Source organism: Pseudophryne corroboree, chromosome 2 (genome assembly GCF_028390025.1).
Source record: "Pseudophryne corroboree isolate aPseCor3 chromosome 2, aPseCor3.hap2, whole genome shotgun sequence".
Lineage (NCBI taxonomy): Eukaryota > Metazoa > Chordata > Amphibia > Anura > Myobatrachidae > Pseudophryne > Pseudophryne corroboree.
This window is the reverse complement of record NC_086445.1, coordinates 131319346-131336795: the sequence shown is the minus strand read 5'-3', so window position 1 is coordinate 131336795 and position 17450 is coordinate 131319346. Positions and strand designations below refer to the sequence as shown.

At 47.6% G+C, this 17450-nt stretch overlaps 1 protein-coding gene across 1 annotated transcript in view; it reads right to left on the bottom strand.

Moving 5' to 3' along the window:
* POLR1D (RNA polymerase I and III subunit D) overlaps nt 1–17450 on the bottom strand; it is a 56576-nt gene that overhangs the window by 24522 nt on the left and 14604 nt on the right. The window contains exon 2 of the mRNA XM_063951719.1: nt 4088–4162. Within this exon, the coding sequence (XP_063807789.1) occupies nt 4088–4162 (75 nt within the window). The remainder of the gene's footprint in view (nt 1–4087; nt 4163–17450) is intronic.

The following is a 17450-nucleotide window of genomic DNA, read 5'->3' as shown; positions in this document are numbered from 1 at the left end:
GTACATTTAACAGTGACGCCAAGCGCCTATTGTCCGCAAAATGGCGCCGGGCACGAGGGTTAACCCCTTCAGTATCGCGGCCGCCATTAACCGTGTGGCTGGTTAGTCTCTCCGGCCACAGCAACCACTAAGGCAGGGACATCAATCTGCAAGGGGGAATCCTCGTCAGTAACACCTGATTCAGTGTCTTACAAAACCGTATTCTCCCCCTCCTCTTCAGATGAAACATCAGAGAGGTATGTGGACTGTGATGAGAAAGTAGCCCGCTTAAATGACCCAGAGATGCGGGAGTGACCTGGAGTAGATTTATGTCTAATCAAAGACTGATTTAATTGCTGCAGCTGGTTAGATAAATTATCCGCCCAAGGTGGGTTAACCATAAGGACAATTTGTTGCGGTAGTGGCACAGGTGGTCCCATAGGGGGCATAAGGCTTCTACCAGAGTACCCAGTAGGTTTGTGAACGCAGGCCAGGGTGGCTACTGATTGGACACAGGAGCGATGGACTGACTAGGAGGTGTATGACAATTAGTACACAGACCATCATACAAAACTTTCCCCTCAGGTAAATCCTTGGAGCATGCTCTGCATTTTGCAGGAGCGTCCACAGATTTACTCCCCTATTTATTAGACATTATATTATGAATCCAACAACAGAGTATCTTCGTACGATAAAGCCAGAGTACAATATCTGCGAATAAATCCGGTATTATGTGACAGAATACACAGTAAACAATACCTGCGAATAAATCCGGTATTAGGTGACTGAGTACACAGTAGAATATATGCATTGGATAAATACTGTGTAACACTATGTAGGAGACCCAGACGTACCTAGTCTCTTAGGGTACAGAATATAGTGAGAGTTATATCTGGGAAACATTGGGAGTGAAACCACACAGCAGATACAGAGGCACACAATCACAGGCAATGCAAAAATTATATCACAATAATATATATATATATATATATATACACACACACACACACACACATATATACACACACACACATTGCGGTCCTGGACCGAAGTTATATATCAGAATACTTGTACAACATATTCTGTAATAGGTAGAATAGACATGCAGAATACTCAAGTGTTTGTAACGTCACAGCGCTGTATACAGGCGGCTTTACAAGTGAGACCTTGCCCTGCAGTCCCCGAGACCAGCCGCAGCTATGCTTACAAGATGGCGCCCATTGTCTCAGTCAGGCAGTGAGGGAGGCAGTGAGGCAGCTCCAGGGCGGGAAATCTGCAAGATGGCGCCCTGTGCCGGGGGAGGGGCTACAGGTCAAGCGCCATCTCCCCTATGCTGGACTTCCACCCCAGGTACTGTGAGCCTAATTAAATGGGGTATTAGTACACCTGACGTGTACTCAGACACCCCGGTGGTCTAGTGGTGTCCCTGCCAAGTGACAGTGTCCACGCCAGCGCCACGACCCGTCTCCCTAGGTCGCGGACGGAACGCGATTTAATGGCGGGTCGTGCCTGGGGGACCCTCTTACCTCCTCCCCATAGCAGCCACGCGAACCAGGAGAGCAGTCTGTGACTAAGTGCTTAAGCAGAGACGTCTCCGCCGCAAGTACCCGGGAACTGGGCCACGGGAGTATGCAACGCCGCTTGGGAGGTGATGGAGCTGCAGTGCTGAAGTGTGACCCTGACATACAGCGCTGACAGTCCAGTTTTGAAGACATTTTCTATCAGAAAAAGCTTTTTCAGGGCTGCCCAGTACAGCCCACCTGTTAAGTGACCTGCTGCTGCAGACACCAACTCGAAACTGAGCTCTCAGTGCCTGGAGGCGGGGTTATAGAGGAGGCCCCAATGCATCCTGGCACAGCCTAAAGCTTTAGCCTGTTGGTGCCTCTGGATTAAGATCCACTCTACACCCCGATGTTTCCCTGTGGAAACCAATGTAACCTGTTGCAGAAATATTATTTCTATCAGAAGCACGTTATCCTAATCAGTATATAGCTCTCCGTATAGTAAAAACCTTAACATTGATTATTAGGAGGAAATGCTAGAAGAATGTGTAAATTGACGGACAAACTCAATACCCTAGCATCATAGGCTGTAGCATCTGCTGGGCAGGGGAGGGGGGGGGGGGGGGGGGGGGGAGATTTTGCATGTTATTATTGAAATCATGGCTTTTGTTTTGTTTTTGTATTTTGTCATTTGAAACTCATGGAGCAACAAGCTCCAGGCCCCACTAAAAAACAAAAACAAAAAAAACCTATAAAACAAAAAACAGGCCAATATTATTTGGCCTGAGGAGGATTCCTTATTTGTGGATGCTGAACAGTTTCTTTTCTTCTCTCACAAAGAAAAATATTCAAAAAACCTTGCAGGAAACAAAGGAACGGAAGTAAGGCTCACTCATTACCTATAGAAAAACAGTCATTTGCTAGAAGGTAGCAATAAGAGGTTCTCAACTTTAGGACAGGCTCGCTCCTCCATTGCAGCTAAGAGCATCCCACCCACCAAAGAGGACAAGCAGAACTCGCTCCTGAAGCCTTGAATAATAGAAGCCTGTCAAAGGAAACTATGGCTACAGGGAGACTTTAGTGTAGGGGGAAGGGTGAGGAGTGTGGCACCGGACAGGTGTAACTGTACTGTAAGATGTGAGGGCACAGCTGGCACGGAGGAATACGGCTTTCCTCATTTGTCTTTACAGCCCACTTATGTAAGTGTCATAGCTGCTGTGAGCACAGACCGTCACTCACTACTTTCAGTATAGTGACAGATTTATAAATGGTGCGCTTGTATGCTTCATTAGGATCCCAGTCTATGCTCCTTTCCTCTCAGTTACTTTAATGTGGCTTATTGTACACAGCAGAGGCGGCTATGCTGCGGCTGGGCTAAACTTGACGAGAATGCAGACAAACAATTCACTAGGAAGCAGCACCTGATGAATATAAGTCGGGCAGTTCCTCAGTGATGTCACTAGTTCCCAGGAAACTGATAGGGCAGCAGAAATTCATTATAAGCTCCTCCTCTGTGTGTGAGTGACAGGTCCACAGAGTTTATAAAAATGGGATGCCTGATTATTTGACCTAGATAGATTTGGGGGTAAATTTACTAACAATCATATTTGTCTGAGATTGCATTCTCTGCATATTTAGCCATTTTTTTTTTTTCCAAACTCTGAGATTTACTAAAGGCATACGTGGGGGTAAAATCATTATCTGAACTGCAAAACACTGAAAAATCTGCAAATAGAAGTCAACGAACCAACTCACAAGTACTTTCAATGGAAAAAAATACAACACTGAAATTAACTAAGAACCAGCACTCAGTATGCATACTTCGATGGGCTTGCCAGGGTCCCTTGCGCAATTGACCATGTGATGGAAAATGCTAAATAAAAATACCGTGCTGCAGCAATCCTTACAATAAATAAATGTAACTCATTCCTGTTTAACCTACCTGACCCCATATGTTCCGATAATAAATCCATGATCATTTCGGTTTTCGGTATGTTCTGCATAATAAACAGTTCAGGTCCCAAAGACAAAATGCAGTTAAGATCAATGGGGCAGATGTATTAAGCCTGGAGAAGTGATAAAGCAGTGATAAGTGGAAGGTGATAACGCACCAGCCAATCAGCTCCAATATGTAAATTGACTGTTAGGAGCTGATTGGCTGGTACGTTATCACCTTCCACTTATCACTGCTTTATCACTTCTCCTTTCTTAATACATCTGCCCCAATGTTTGTACGGTATCTTCCATGCAAATACTGGGATGTTCTTTGTCTGTATACTTTCCCAATGTAGAATGGTTTTGATTTTGAAGTTGAAAAATTAAGAATACATTTAACATAAATAGAACATAAAATTGTACATTCCTTTTGAGATGCAGGGGGGAATTCAATTGCTGGCAAAAACGGGCAAATTGTTGTTGCCCCGTCGTTTAAACTCAGACAACAGGAGCCCATTTCATATCCTTCTCACGGCCAATTCGCCCAAAAGTGCTAGTAAGATCCCGTTGCAGTAAAGTACGGTGGGTGTTGTGCAAATTCAGCCAGGCAAGATGCTCACAGGCAACTGAATTCCCCCCATAGAATTTTATAATGAAGAAGAAATACATACCAGCCCATTGGTCCCATTGTCTCAGCACGGTCTTTTCCTCGTTTTGCTTCTTTGAGAAGTTCTTCTACTGCTTTCCTATATGAAAATTACAAAAAATAGATCATATTCCTATTACAGAGAGACAGAAGAGGCAAAGTTGCAGATTCTGATGGACACAAGCTGTGAAAACAATCTGCTGGAAGTTACTGTGAAGTTGATGCAGGATGAGGAGAGGAGGTGGCTGCTATCAGTCTGTCAGCTTTATCAGCTCACGCTGGTGTTCAATCAAATCCCAGCACTGTAAAGAAGATTGTGTTCCCCAGCTGTCCTGGTTGGAAGTTATAGCTCATCATAGTGAGGACAGAATGTAAGCGATAAGGAAGACTAAATAGAATGATTGCTTCCCTCTCGCTCCTCAAGGTTAGAAGACCAATATATCTAACACATAAATTTCCACAGATACGTAAATGTTCCCAAAACCTTTCTAGAACTCGAGAGGTCTGACACTGACTGTTACATAGAGGAGCCCACACACCGTAAGACTTTTTTAAACGATGTGGGCATTTCTGTCGGATCGGAACGACACATCGTTTAGAAACGGTCCATGTGTGGGCATGCCAATGATGCAATGTGCGCACCCACAGGTCATTCGCTGCCTCCTCAGTTCACTTGAACATGCAGAAGGATCTGAGGAGGTGGAGAACGAAGCCATGCTGCTGGATGCAGCATGGCCCTGCTCCCGTCTCCCAGCTCGCCGTTGCGGCATCGGCAAGTGTGTGTGCACTTGTCGATGCTGGCACACCGCAGTGTCCAGACGCTCGCGATGTGTCCCTGGAGGCACATCGCTCCATGTGTGGGAACCTTTACATTGAATTTAGGTGCAAACTTTCACTAACCAAAACAAGCAATAATTTGTAATGGTCTTTTTTAATTGGATGGGACATATTTGCCTGCTCTCCGAGATCATCCTGGACACTCTGAAAAATTGGGTGTCATTCCTGGATGCTTGGAAGAGTGGGCAAGTCACCTGCCACCCACACTGGGCTGTCCACTGCCTGAGCAAAGTGGGCCATCCATTTTACAGTGCTGGTAATCGCAGTACTGTAGAGCAAGGGGCAGGGTCATGATGATGTGATTAAGCCATCACTATTGTTTGTACAGCTAGATTTTGTCCAAGGTGAATTTTCTTTGTATTCCAAACGGTATATTTAACCACAGCTTCAATGGACCTCAAACTAGTGATCTACAAACACTATTTTCAAGGTCCAGTGTTTGTTCTTTAGGGCAGGAGTTTTCAATTAAAGTCCTCAAGTACGCCCATCAAGTCATGTCTTCAGGATGTCATTAATAATCTACGAGTAAGTTAATAATATATTTTGCTGGCTCAGTTAATATGCCATCTATTTCCACCGACAGTGTCTGAAAACTTCACTGTTGGGGGGAGGGGGGGGGGGGGGGTAACTTTTACTATAGACACCAAGCTTCCCATTTCGTGTTATAGAAGGGCTTTTGGAATGGACATAATTTGTAATTGTGTCATTTAGATAAATTTACCATGGATAATTGATCCCCCAGGGGCTATCCCGTGGCTGGCACTTATCGGGGACATTTTTTTGGGAGCTGCTGAGATGCCAAAAAAAAAAATCCCAGATAAGTGACCTGTTTTTGCGGCCACAGTAGCGAAAACACATAGGTTCTGGAACTTAACCTGCATCCTATATGTTTTGACCCATTTTCGAGGGAACAAAGGGCTTCACTTGAATTGCCCGAAAAAAACATTGAGCAAAAAAAATCATAGTAAAGCCCTTTTTTTTGAGGGGGACGTCTGAAAATTTTACGGACACAATTGAATTTTCCAGTGTGTTATTATAATATTCCATGTCCTAAAATAATTTGAAATACCTCAGAAGATATTGTTCAGCCATTTTCTCTAAAGCTTCCTAAAGTAGCTGGGAGAAGAGTCTTTCAATGGGATGACAGCAAGTCTGCTTCTGTAGATCTCCTTTCACAATCACTACTTTTCTCTTACATCCTAGAGGATGCTGGGGACTCCGTAAGGACCATGGGGGTATAGACGGGCTCCGCAGGAGATTATGGGCTCTATAAAGAACTTTAGAATGGGTGTGCACTGGCTCCTCCCTCTATGACCCTCCTCCAGACCTCCGTTAGATCCTGTGCCCAGAGGAGATTGGGTGCATTACAGGGGAGCTCTCCTGAGTTTCTCTGATAACTTAAGTGATAGGGCTCTGCTTCTTAGGCTACTGGACACCATTAGCTCCAGAGGGAGTCGGAACGCAGGTCTCCCCTCGCTGTTCGTCCCAGAGCCGCGCCGCCGTCCTCCTCTCGCAGAGCCGGAAGATAGAAGCCGGGTGAGTATAAGAAGAAAAGAAGACTTCAAGGCGGCAGAAGACTTCAGATGTTCACCGAGTTAAGCGCGCAGCGTTACCGCTGCGCGCCATTGCTCCCACACACTACACACACTAGCGGGCACTGATGGGTGCTGGGGGGGGGGGCACCCTGGGCAGCAATAAAAACCTCTGATTCTGGCATTATAAGGTTAGACACTGCGGAGGCAGTAATTCTATAAATCCCCCCGCCAGTTTTGTGATATTTTGAGCGGGGCCGAAGCCCGCCGCTGGAGGGGGCGGAGCTTGGCCCCTCAGCACTAACCAGCGCCATTTTCTCCAAAGAGATCTGCAGAGAAGCTGGCTCCCCGGTCTCTCCCCTGCTGAACACGGTGACACAGGGCTGAAAAGAGGAGAGGGGGGCACTTGTAAGGCGCAGTGAGTGTATTAACACAGTGATTAAGATAAAAGCGCTATTATCTGGGAGATTATTGGCGCTGGGGTGTGTGCTGGCATACTCTCTCTCTGTCTCTCCAAAGGGCCTTATTGGGGAACTGTCTCCTTATAACTATATCCCTGTGTGTGGGGGGGGTGTCGGTACGAGTGTGTCGGCATGTCTGATGCGGAAGGCTCAGCTAAGGAGGAGGTGGAGCTGATGATTGTGGTGTCTCCCGTCGGCAACGCCGACTCATGATTGGATGGACATGTGGAATGTTTTAAATGCAGCAGAGTCCAGAGAAAAAGCTGGGAGTCAATCCACCGCTTCGACTGGGTCACCGCGCCCTTCTGGGTCTCAAAAACGTCCCCTATCCCAAATAGCAGACACTGATACCGACACGGATTGACTCCAGTGTAGACTACGATGATGCGAGGTTACACCCAAGGGTGGCCAAAAGTATTCATTATATGATTATTGCAATAAAAGATGTTTTGCATATCACAGATGACCCCTCGGTCCCTGACATGAGGGGTGCGCATGTATACGGAAAAGAAACCTGAGGTAACCTTTCCCCCACCCCCATGAGCTTAACAAGTTATTTGAAAAAGCTTGGGAAACTCCTGATAAAAAAAACTGCAGATTCCCAAAAGGATTCTTATGGCGTATCCTTTCCCAGCAGAGGACAGGGTACGGTGGGAATCCTCGCCCAGGGTGGAAAAGGCTTTGACACGCCTGTCCAAGAAGGTGGCGCTACCATCTCCGGACACGGCAGCCCTCAAGGATCCTGCTGATCGCAGACAGGAAACTACTTTAAAGTCTATTTATGCGCATACAGGTGCTTTGCTCAGACCAGCAATAGCATCGGCATGGGTGTGTAGTGCAGTTGCAGCTTGGACAGATACCTTGTCAGCTGACCTTGATACCCTAGACAGGGATACCCTTTTATTGACCTTAGGCCACATTAAAGACGCAGTCTTATATATGAGGGATGCTCAAAGAGACGTTGGGCTGCTGGGTTCGAGAGCCAACGCCATGGCGATTTCTGCTAGGCGAGCCCTGTAGACCCGCCAATGGACGGGTGATGCAGACACAAAGAAGCATATGGAGGTTTTGCCATACAAAGGTGAAGTTTTATTTGGGGAAGGTCTCGCGGACCTGGTTGCCACAGCTACCGCGGGTAAATCTGCCTTTTTTGCCTTTTGTTCCCCCATAGCAAAAGAAAACTCCACAATATCAGATGCAGTCCTTTCGGTTGCATAAGTCCAGAAGAGGTCGGGGGCTCATCTTTCCTCGCCAGAGGTAAGGGTAGAGGAAAGAGAGCACCTGCTCCAGCTAGTTCCCCGGCTTCTACTAAATCCACCGCATGACGCTGGGACTCCACTGAGGGAGTCCGCACCGGTGGGGGCACGTCTTCGACTCTTCAGCCAGGTCTGGGTTCTGTCAGACGTGGATCCTTGGGCGATGGATATTGTATCCCAGGGCTACAAACTGGAATTCGAAGAGGTGCCCCCCTCGCCGATTTTTCAAGTCGGCCTTGCCAGCTTCTTCCCCAGAGCGGGAAGTAGTGTTAGCTGTAATTCAAAAGCTGTGTCAACAGCACGTGATTGTCAAGGTTCCCCCTAGTCCAACAGGGGGAAAGGGTACTATTCGACCCTGTTCGTGGTCCCGAAGCCGGATGGTTCGGTCAGACCCATTTTAAATCTAAAATCCCTAAACCTGTACTTGAAAAAAGACTGTGATCTCCAGTCTGGAAGGGGGGGGGGGGGGGATTTTATGGTGTCACTCGACATACCTTCATGTCCCCCATATATCCTCCTCATCAGGCGTACCTGAGATTCGCTGTACGAGACTGTCATTACCAGTTTCAGACGTTGCCGTTTGGGCTTTTCCACGGCCCCGAGGATTTTCACCAAGGTGATGGCGGAGATGATGGTGCTCCTGCGCAGGCAGGGAGTCACAATTATCCCATACTTGGACGATCTCCTGATTAAAGCAAGATCGAGAGATCAATTGCAGAAGAGCGTGTCGCTCTCCCTGAGAGTGCTACAACAACACGGTTGGATTCTCAATCTGCCAAAGTCACAATTTATTCCAACGACTCGACTATCATTCCTAGGCATGATTCTTGACACGGAACAGAGGGTTTTTTCTTCCGATGAAAAAGCCCAGGACCTCCAGAACATGGTCAGAGACTTGCTAAAACCAAAAAGAGTGTCTGTTCATCAATGCACTCGAGTTCTGGGGAAAATGGTGGCAGCCTACGAGGCCATTCCCTTCGGCAGGTTTCATGCAAGGACGTTTCAGTAGGACCTCCTGGACAAGTGGTCAGGGTCCCATCTACTAATACATCAGAAGATAAGCCTGTCCCCCCGGGCCAGGGTGTCTCTCCTGTGGTGGCTGCAAAGTGCTCACCTTCTAGAAGGTCGCAGGTTCGGCATTCAAGACTGGGTTCTGGTGACTACGGAAGGAAGCCTCCGAGGATGGGGGAGCAGTCACACAAGGAAGAAATTTTCAGGGGCTATGGTCAAGCCAGGAGGCTTGTCTACACATCAACGTACTGGAATTGGGTGCCATATACAACGGCCTACGACAAGCGGAGAATCTTCTTCGCGAACCTACCGGTTCTGATTCAATCAGACAATGTCACAGCCGTGGCTCATGTAAACCGCCAAGGCGGAGACAAGGAGCAGAGTGGCAATGGCGGAGGCCACCAGGATTCTTCGCTGGGCGGAAAATCACGTAAGCGCTCTGTCAGCGGTCTTCATTCCGGAAGTGGGCAACTGGGAAGCAGACTTCCTCAGCAGACACGATCTCCATCCAGGAGAGTGGGGACTTCATCAGGACGTTTTCACAGAGATAAGTCTTTGGGGAATTCCTCACATAGACATGATGGCGTCACGCCTCAACAAGAAGCTTCGGAGGTATTGTGCCAGGTCAAGGGACCCCTCAGGCAGTAGCGGTAGGCACCCTGGTGACACCTTGGGCGTTTCAGTCGGTCTATGTGTTCCCCCCCCTCTTCCTCTCATCTCAAAAATATTGAGAATCATAAGACAAAAAAGAGTGAAAACAATCCTCATTGTTCCAGACTGGCCTCGAAGGGCCTGGTATTCAGATCTTCAGGAGATGCTCACAGAAGATCCATGGCCACTTCCTCTCAGTGAGGACCTGTTACAACAGGGGCCCTGCGTGTTCCAAGACTTACTGCGGTTACGTTTGACAGCATTGGCGATTGAACACCGAATCCTAGCTGGGAAAGGTATTCCGGAGGAAGTCATCCCTACTCTGATAAAGGCTAGGAAGGAGGTGACGGCAAAACATTATCACCGTATCTGGAGGAAATAGGTTTCTTGGTGTGAAGCCAAGAATGCTCCTACGGAAGAGCTCCATATGGGCCGTCTTCTCCACTTTCTACAGATAGGAGTGGATATGGGCCTAAAATTAGGCTCCATTAAGGTACAGATTTCAGCCCTGTCTATTTTCTTTCAGAAGGAATTGGCTTCTCTCCCAGAAGGCCAGACTTTTGTAAAGGGAGTGCTGCACATCCAGCCTCCTTTTGTGCCCCCCAGTGGCACCTTGGGACCTTAACGTGGTGTTGCGGTTCCTGAAGTCTCACTGGTTTGAACCTCTTCAAACGGTTTGAATTGAAATTTCTCACTTGGAAGGTGGTCATGTTGTTAGCCTTGGCATCTGCAAGGCAGGTGTCCGAATTGGCGGCCTTGTCTCACAAGAGCCCCTATTTGACCTTCGATGTGGATAGAGCAGAGTTGAGGACTCGTCCTCAATTTTTGCCTAAGGTGGTTTCTTCATTTCATATGAACCAACCTATTGTGGTGCCTGTGGCTATGGGTGACTTGGAGGATTCCAAGTCCCTGGATGTAGTCAGGGCCTTAAAAATCTATGTAGCCAGGACGGCTCGGGTTAGGAAAAACAGAAGCACTGTTTGTCCTGTACGCAGCCAACAAAGTTGGCGCTCCTGCTTCGAAGCAGACTATTGCTCGCTGGATCTGTAACACGATTCAGCAGGCTCATTCTACGGCGGGTTTTGCCGTTAACAAATTCAGTAAAGGGCCCATTCCACTAGGAAGGTGGCCTCTTCTCGGGCGGGTGGCCTCTTCTCGGGCGGGCTGCCCGAGGCGTCTCGGCTTTACAGCTTTGCCGAGCAGCTACCTGGTCAGGTTCAAAACACTTTTACAAAGTTCTATAAGTTTGATACCCTGGCTGATGAGGACCTTGCGTTTGCTCAGTCGGTGCTGCAGAGTCGTCCGCACTTTCCCGCCCGGTCTGGGGCTTTGGTATAAACCCCCATGGTCCTTACAAAGTCCCCAGCATCCTCTAGGACGTAAGAGAAAATAAGATTTTTAAACCTACCGGTAAATCTTTTTCTCCTAGTCCGTAGAGGATGCTGGGCGCCCGTCCCAGTACGGACAAAATCTGCAAGGCTTGTATATAGTTGTTGCTTCCATAAGGGTTATGTTACAGTTGAGATCAGTCTTTAGCCGATACTGTTTTTTGTTCATACTGTTAACTGGTTGCGTATATTCCAGGTTATACGGTGTGGATGTGGTGTGGGCTGGTATGAATCTTGCCCTTAGATTAACAAAATCCTTTCCTCGTATTGTCCATCTCCTCTGGGCACAGTTTCTCTAACGGAGGTCTGGAGGAGGGGCATAGAGGGGAGGAGCCAGTGCACACCCATTCTAAAGTTCTTTATAGTGCCCATATCTCCTGCGGAGCCCGTCTATACCCTTTAGACTGGTATACTTTATAAAGTATACTATACTTTAGACTGGTTGTAGCCGTTTTACCCAGCTAAACCCGGTGCATTTGGGTGCGACAAGTAATGGGTGCCAGAAAACAATGGAATAGCTCCGTCAAGTGTGCAACTGAATTGTCCCTTGAGTGGTGACTTTCAGGACTCACTGTCTACACTCCCTGCAGCACCAGTCCTGTTTACCAAAGGTAGCTCGCAGGGCACTGGCATTTCACTAGTGTTTATACATTAGCATTGCTGGTATGCTATACTACTTTTCAAGAGAATACACAAATTAACATCATTCTAAAGTCAGTCATTGCTTGAATACATAGACTTGTGCATGTTATTACTTACATGGATCAATAGGCATTTTCAGTTTAAATCCTTTTCAAAAGACTAAAAGGTGCATACTCACTGGGCGTTTTTGCCCAGCGTGTATGCAACAGCTATGATCGCCGACATCGCTGGGCTGAAAAATCGCTCAGTTGCATACACACTGAGCGCTTTTTCCCCCTTGCCGCTATGGAAAGCCGTCCACCCCGCTCCCGTCTCATCTGCTGGTGATACCAGTAGATGAACGGTGGCCGCCGGCGTTGAAGCGGGAGCACGCATCAGCGCTCATCGCTGGGGCATACACACTGGGCGGTTTTGACCTGAAAGCAGCTCAAAACACCAAAAGTGAGCTGCTTTCAGCTCAAAATCGCCCAGTGTGTATGGGCCTTAAGTTTATTTTAATGGTTATTGTTCATAAATACTGAACAAGTGCAATGCAATCTCCTATTCTTACCACATTAACCATCTAGCTTTTCAGCAATACACTACAAGACATTTCCTCTCAAAAGATCAGTGGAAACCAACATAACCTAAACTTGCAAAACACAAGGTGTTACATAACACCCTTTGTGATTCTGTTGATCTGCAGCGAGGGCTATAAAAAATAGGATTTAATACCTACCGGTAAATCCTTCTCTTAAGGGGGGGTACTCACGGAGCGATATTCTAAGCAATCTGACTAGATTGCTTAGAATATCAGCATGATCGCTCCGTGTGTAGCCCCCCTCAGCGATAGCGATGCGCGGCCCCGCACATCGCTATCGCTGCTTGCTAGATTGGCCTGCATGCAGGCCAATCTAGCGGGTCGCTCACTTCACCCGCTGGGTGAAATGAGCGGCCCCCCCCCCGTCTCCCCCCGCACGCTCAGCACAGATCGCGCTGTGCTGAGCGGCAGGAGAGATGTGTGCAGAGCGATTCGCTCAGCACACATCTCTCCTGCATCGGCCCGTGGGTACTGGGCTTTTGTCCGTAGAGGATGCTGGGGACACTTCAAGAACCATGGGGTATAGACGGGATCCGCAGGAGACATGGGCACTTTAAGACTTTGAATGGGTGTTAACTGGCTCCTCCCTCTATGCCCCTCCTCCAGACTCCAGTTATAGGAACTGTGCCCAGGGAGACGGACATTTCGAGGAAAAGGATTTATTTTTAACTAAGGTGGGATACATACCAGCTCACACCTCAAACACGCCGTACAACATGGCATTTAACAGAAAACCAGTCAACGGCATGAACCATGTCAGCAACAGGCTGACTATAACAGAAACACAACCTGTGTGTAACCTAACCAATAACTAATAAGCAATAACTGCAGATAGAGTCCGCACTGGGACGGGCGCCCAGCATCCTGTACGGACTAAGAGAAAAGGATTTACCGGTAGGTATTAAAATCCTATTTTCTCATACGTCCTAGAGGATGCTGGGGACACTGCAAGAACCATGGGGTTTATACCAAAGCTCTAAAATGGGTGGGAGAGTGCGGATGACTCTGCCGCACCGATTGACAAAACATGAGGTCCTCCTCAGCCAGGGTATCAAACTTGTAAAATTTCGCAAAAGTGTTTGAACCCGACCAAGTAGCTGCTCGGCAGAGTTGCAATGCCGAGACCCCCCGGGCAGCCGCCCAGGATGAGCCCACCTTTCCGGTAGAGTGGGCCTTCACTGATTTCTGTAACGGCAATCCAGCCGTCGAATGAGCCTGCTGTATGATAGATCCAGCGCTTAATAGTCTGCTTGGAAGCAGGATTTCCAATCTTGTTGGAAGCATACAGGACAAACAAAGCTTCAGTTTTCCTAAGTGGAGCCGTTCTGGTGACATGAATCTTTAAAGCCCTGGCCACATCGAGAGATTTTGATTCAGCAAAGACGTCAGTAGCCACCGGCACAACAATAGGCTGGTTCATGTGGAACGATGAAACCACCTTCGGCAGAAATTGTTGACGAGTCCTCAACTCTGCTCTGTCTTCATGGAAGATTAAATACGGACTCTTGTGAGATAAAGCCGCCAACTCAGACACCCGCCTTGCGGATGCTAAGGCCAATAACATGACCACTTTCTAAGTGAGAAATTTCAACTCTACCTTCTGTAAAGGTTCAAACCAATGAGATTGAAGGAACTGCAACACCACATTAAGATCCCATGGTGCCACTGGGGGCACAAAAGGAGGTTGGATGTGCAAAACGCCCTTCACGAAAGTCTGAACTTCTGGAAGGGAGGCCAATTCTTTTTGAAAGAAAATGGATAAGGCCGAAATTTGTACTGTTATGGAGCCTAAGTTCAGGCCCGCATCCACACCTGCTTGCAGAAAATGGAGAAAATGCCCCAGCTGAAATTCTTCCGTAGGAGCCCTCTTGGATTCACACCAAGACACATTTTCTCCAAATACGGTGATAATGTTTTGCCGTTACTTCTTTCCTAGCCTGAAGAAGTGTGGGAATGACTTCACTTGGAATACCCTTTCGGGCTAGGATCCGGCGTTCAACCGCCAAGCCGTCAAACGCAGCCGTGGTAAGTCGTGATATACGCACGGTCCCTGCTGTAACAGATCCTCTCGTAGAGGAAGAGGCCAGGGATCTCCTATGAGTAATTCCAGAAGATCTGGATACCAAAGCCCTCCTTGGCCAATCTGGAACAATGAGGATCGCTTGAACCTTTGTTCTTCTTATGATCTTTATCACTTTCCTTGGCCAATCTGGAACAATGAGGATCGCTTGAACCTTTGTTCTTCTTATGATCTTTATCACTTTTGGAATGAGTGGAAGCGGAGGAAACACGTACACCGACCGAAACACCCACGATGTCACTAGAGCGTCCAATGCTATTGCTTGAGGGTCTCTCGACCTGGAACAATATCTCTGAAGTTTCTTGTTGAGGCGAGACACCATCATGTCTATTTGAGGAAATCCCCAAAGACTTGTCACTTCTGCAAAGACCTCTTGATGAAGACCCCCCTCTCCTGGATGGAGATCGTGTCTGCTGAGGAAGTCTGCTTCCCAGTTGTCCACTCCTGGAATGAAGATTGCCGACAAAGCGCTTGTATGTCTTTCCACCCAGCGGATAACTTTTGTGGCCTCTGCCATTGCCGCTCTGCTCTTTGTTCTACCCTGGCGGTTTATGTGCGCTACTGCTGTTATATTGTCCGACTGGATTAGCACGGGCAGGTTTCGAAGGAGACGTTCCGTTTGAAGAAGACCGTTGTAAATGGCTCTTAACTCTAGAAAGTTTGTGTGTAGACAAACTTCCTAGCTTGTCCATCTTCCCTGGAAGTTTTCCCCCTGTGAGACTGCTCCCCAGCCCTGGAGACTCGCATCCGTGATTACTAGGATCCAGTCCTGGATCCCGAACCTGCATCCCTCTAAGAGGTGAGAGCTGTGCAGCCACCACAGGAGTGAGACTCTGGTCTTGGAGAACAGGATTATTTTCCGGTGCATGTGTAGATGGGATCCGGACCACTTGTCCAACAGGTCCCACTGAAACACTCTGGCATGGAAACTACCAAATTGAATGGCCTCGTAGGCAGCCACCATCTTTCCCAGCAAATGAGTGCATTGATGGATCGACAGTCTCGCCGGTTTTAGAATCTGTTTGATCAAACTCTGGATTTCCAGAGCTTTTTCTTCTGGAAGAAATACTCTCTGTAATTCTGTGTCCAGAATCATTCCAAAGAACGACAGCCGTTTTGTCGGATTCAACTGTGACTTTGGCAAGTTTAGGATCCAACCATGTTGTTGTAGAACTGTCAGGGATAGCGTAATGTCCTGGACCAGTTTGTCCTTGGATCTCGCTCTTATCAGGAGATCGTCCAAGTAAGGGATAATTGTGACTCCTTGCCTGCGAAGAAGAATCATCATTTCCGCAATTACCTTGGTGAAAATCCTCGGAGCCGTGGACAGACCAAACGGCAATGTCTGAAATTGGTAATGACAATCCTGAATAGCAAACCTTAGGTAAGCCTGATGCAGAAGATATATGGGGATGTGTAAGTAGGCATCCTTTATGTCGACCGACACCATGAAATCCCTTTCCTCCAGACTGGAGATCACTGCATCGGAGAGATTCCATCTTGAATTTGAATTTTGTTAGTAAAGATTGAGGGACTTTAGGTTCAGAATTTGTCTGACCGAACAGTCCGTATTCGGGACCACAAACAGGCTGGAATAAAAGCCTTCTCCCTGTTGAGACTGGGGAACCCTGACAATTACCTGATTTAGGCATAACTTTTGTATTGCATCGCATACCACCTGCCTGCCCGGAAGAGAAGCTGGTAAGGCCGATTTGAAAAATCGGTGACGGGGAACGTCTTGAAACTCCAGTTTGTACCCCATGGACACTATTTCTAAAACCCATGGGTCCAGGGCCGAACGAGCCCAGAATTGACTGACGAGCTTGAGACGTGCCCCCACCGGTGCGGACTCCCTCAGTGGAGCCCCAGCGTCATGCGGTGGATTTGGCAGAAGCCGGGGAGGACTTCTGCTCCTGGGAACCTGCGACGGACGGAGATCTTTTACCTTTACCTCTTCCCCTCTTAGCGAGGAAGGAATAACCTCGGCCTTTTTTTGTATTTATTTGGCCGAAAGGACTGCATCTGAAAATGGACTCTCTTTTGTTGTGGAGGAACATAAGGCAAAAAAGACGACTTATCCACGGTAGCCGTAGATACCAGCTCAGTGAGACAGTCACCAAACAAGACACCACCTTTATATGGGAGCGACTCAGCATCAGCATTCCATTGATGAATCCACAATGCCCTCCTAGCTTAAATTGCCATGGCATTGGCTTTTGCTCCCAAAATGCCAATATCCCTCGCCGCCTCCTTTAGGTAGGCCGCAGCGTCCCTCATATAACCCAGAGTTAACAGGATGCTATCCCTATCTAGGGTAACTATATCAGATGCCAAGTTATCTGCCCACTTTTCGATAGAACTACTCACCCACGCCGATGCAATGGTCGGTCTGAGCAGTGTTCCTGTGGTGACATAAACGGATTTTAACGTACTTTCTTGTCTACGATCCGCAGGATCCTTAAGGGCTGCCGTGTCAGGAGACGGTAAAGCCACCTTTTTAGACAACCGTGATAGGGCCTTGTCCACAATGGGGAAAGACTCCCACTTTTATCTATCCCTAGAGGGGAACGGATACGCCACCTGAATCCTCTTGGGAATCAGAAACTTTTGTCAGGATTTTCCCACATTTTTTAAAAAAAAGTATTCAGTTCATGAGAGGGCGGAAATGTTACCTCAGGTTTCTTTCCCTTATACATATACAGACCCTAGTATCAGGAACAGCAGGTTCCTCAGTGATATTTAACATGTCTTATTGCCACAATCATGTACTGAATATTCTTTGCCAATTTTGGGTCTAATCTGGCATCACTATAGTCAACACTGGAATCAGTGTCTGTGTTGGTATCTGTGTCTGCTAATTGAGCTAATGAACGTTTGTGACCCCGAGGGGGTCTGGACCTGTGATAACACATCCTCCCCAGATTTCTTCCATCCCTGGTTCTGAGATTCA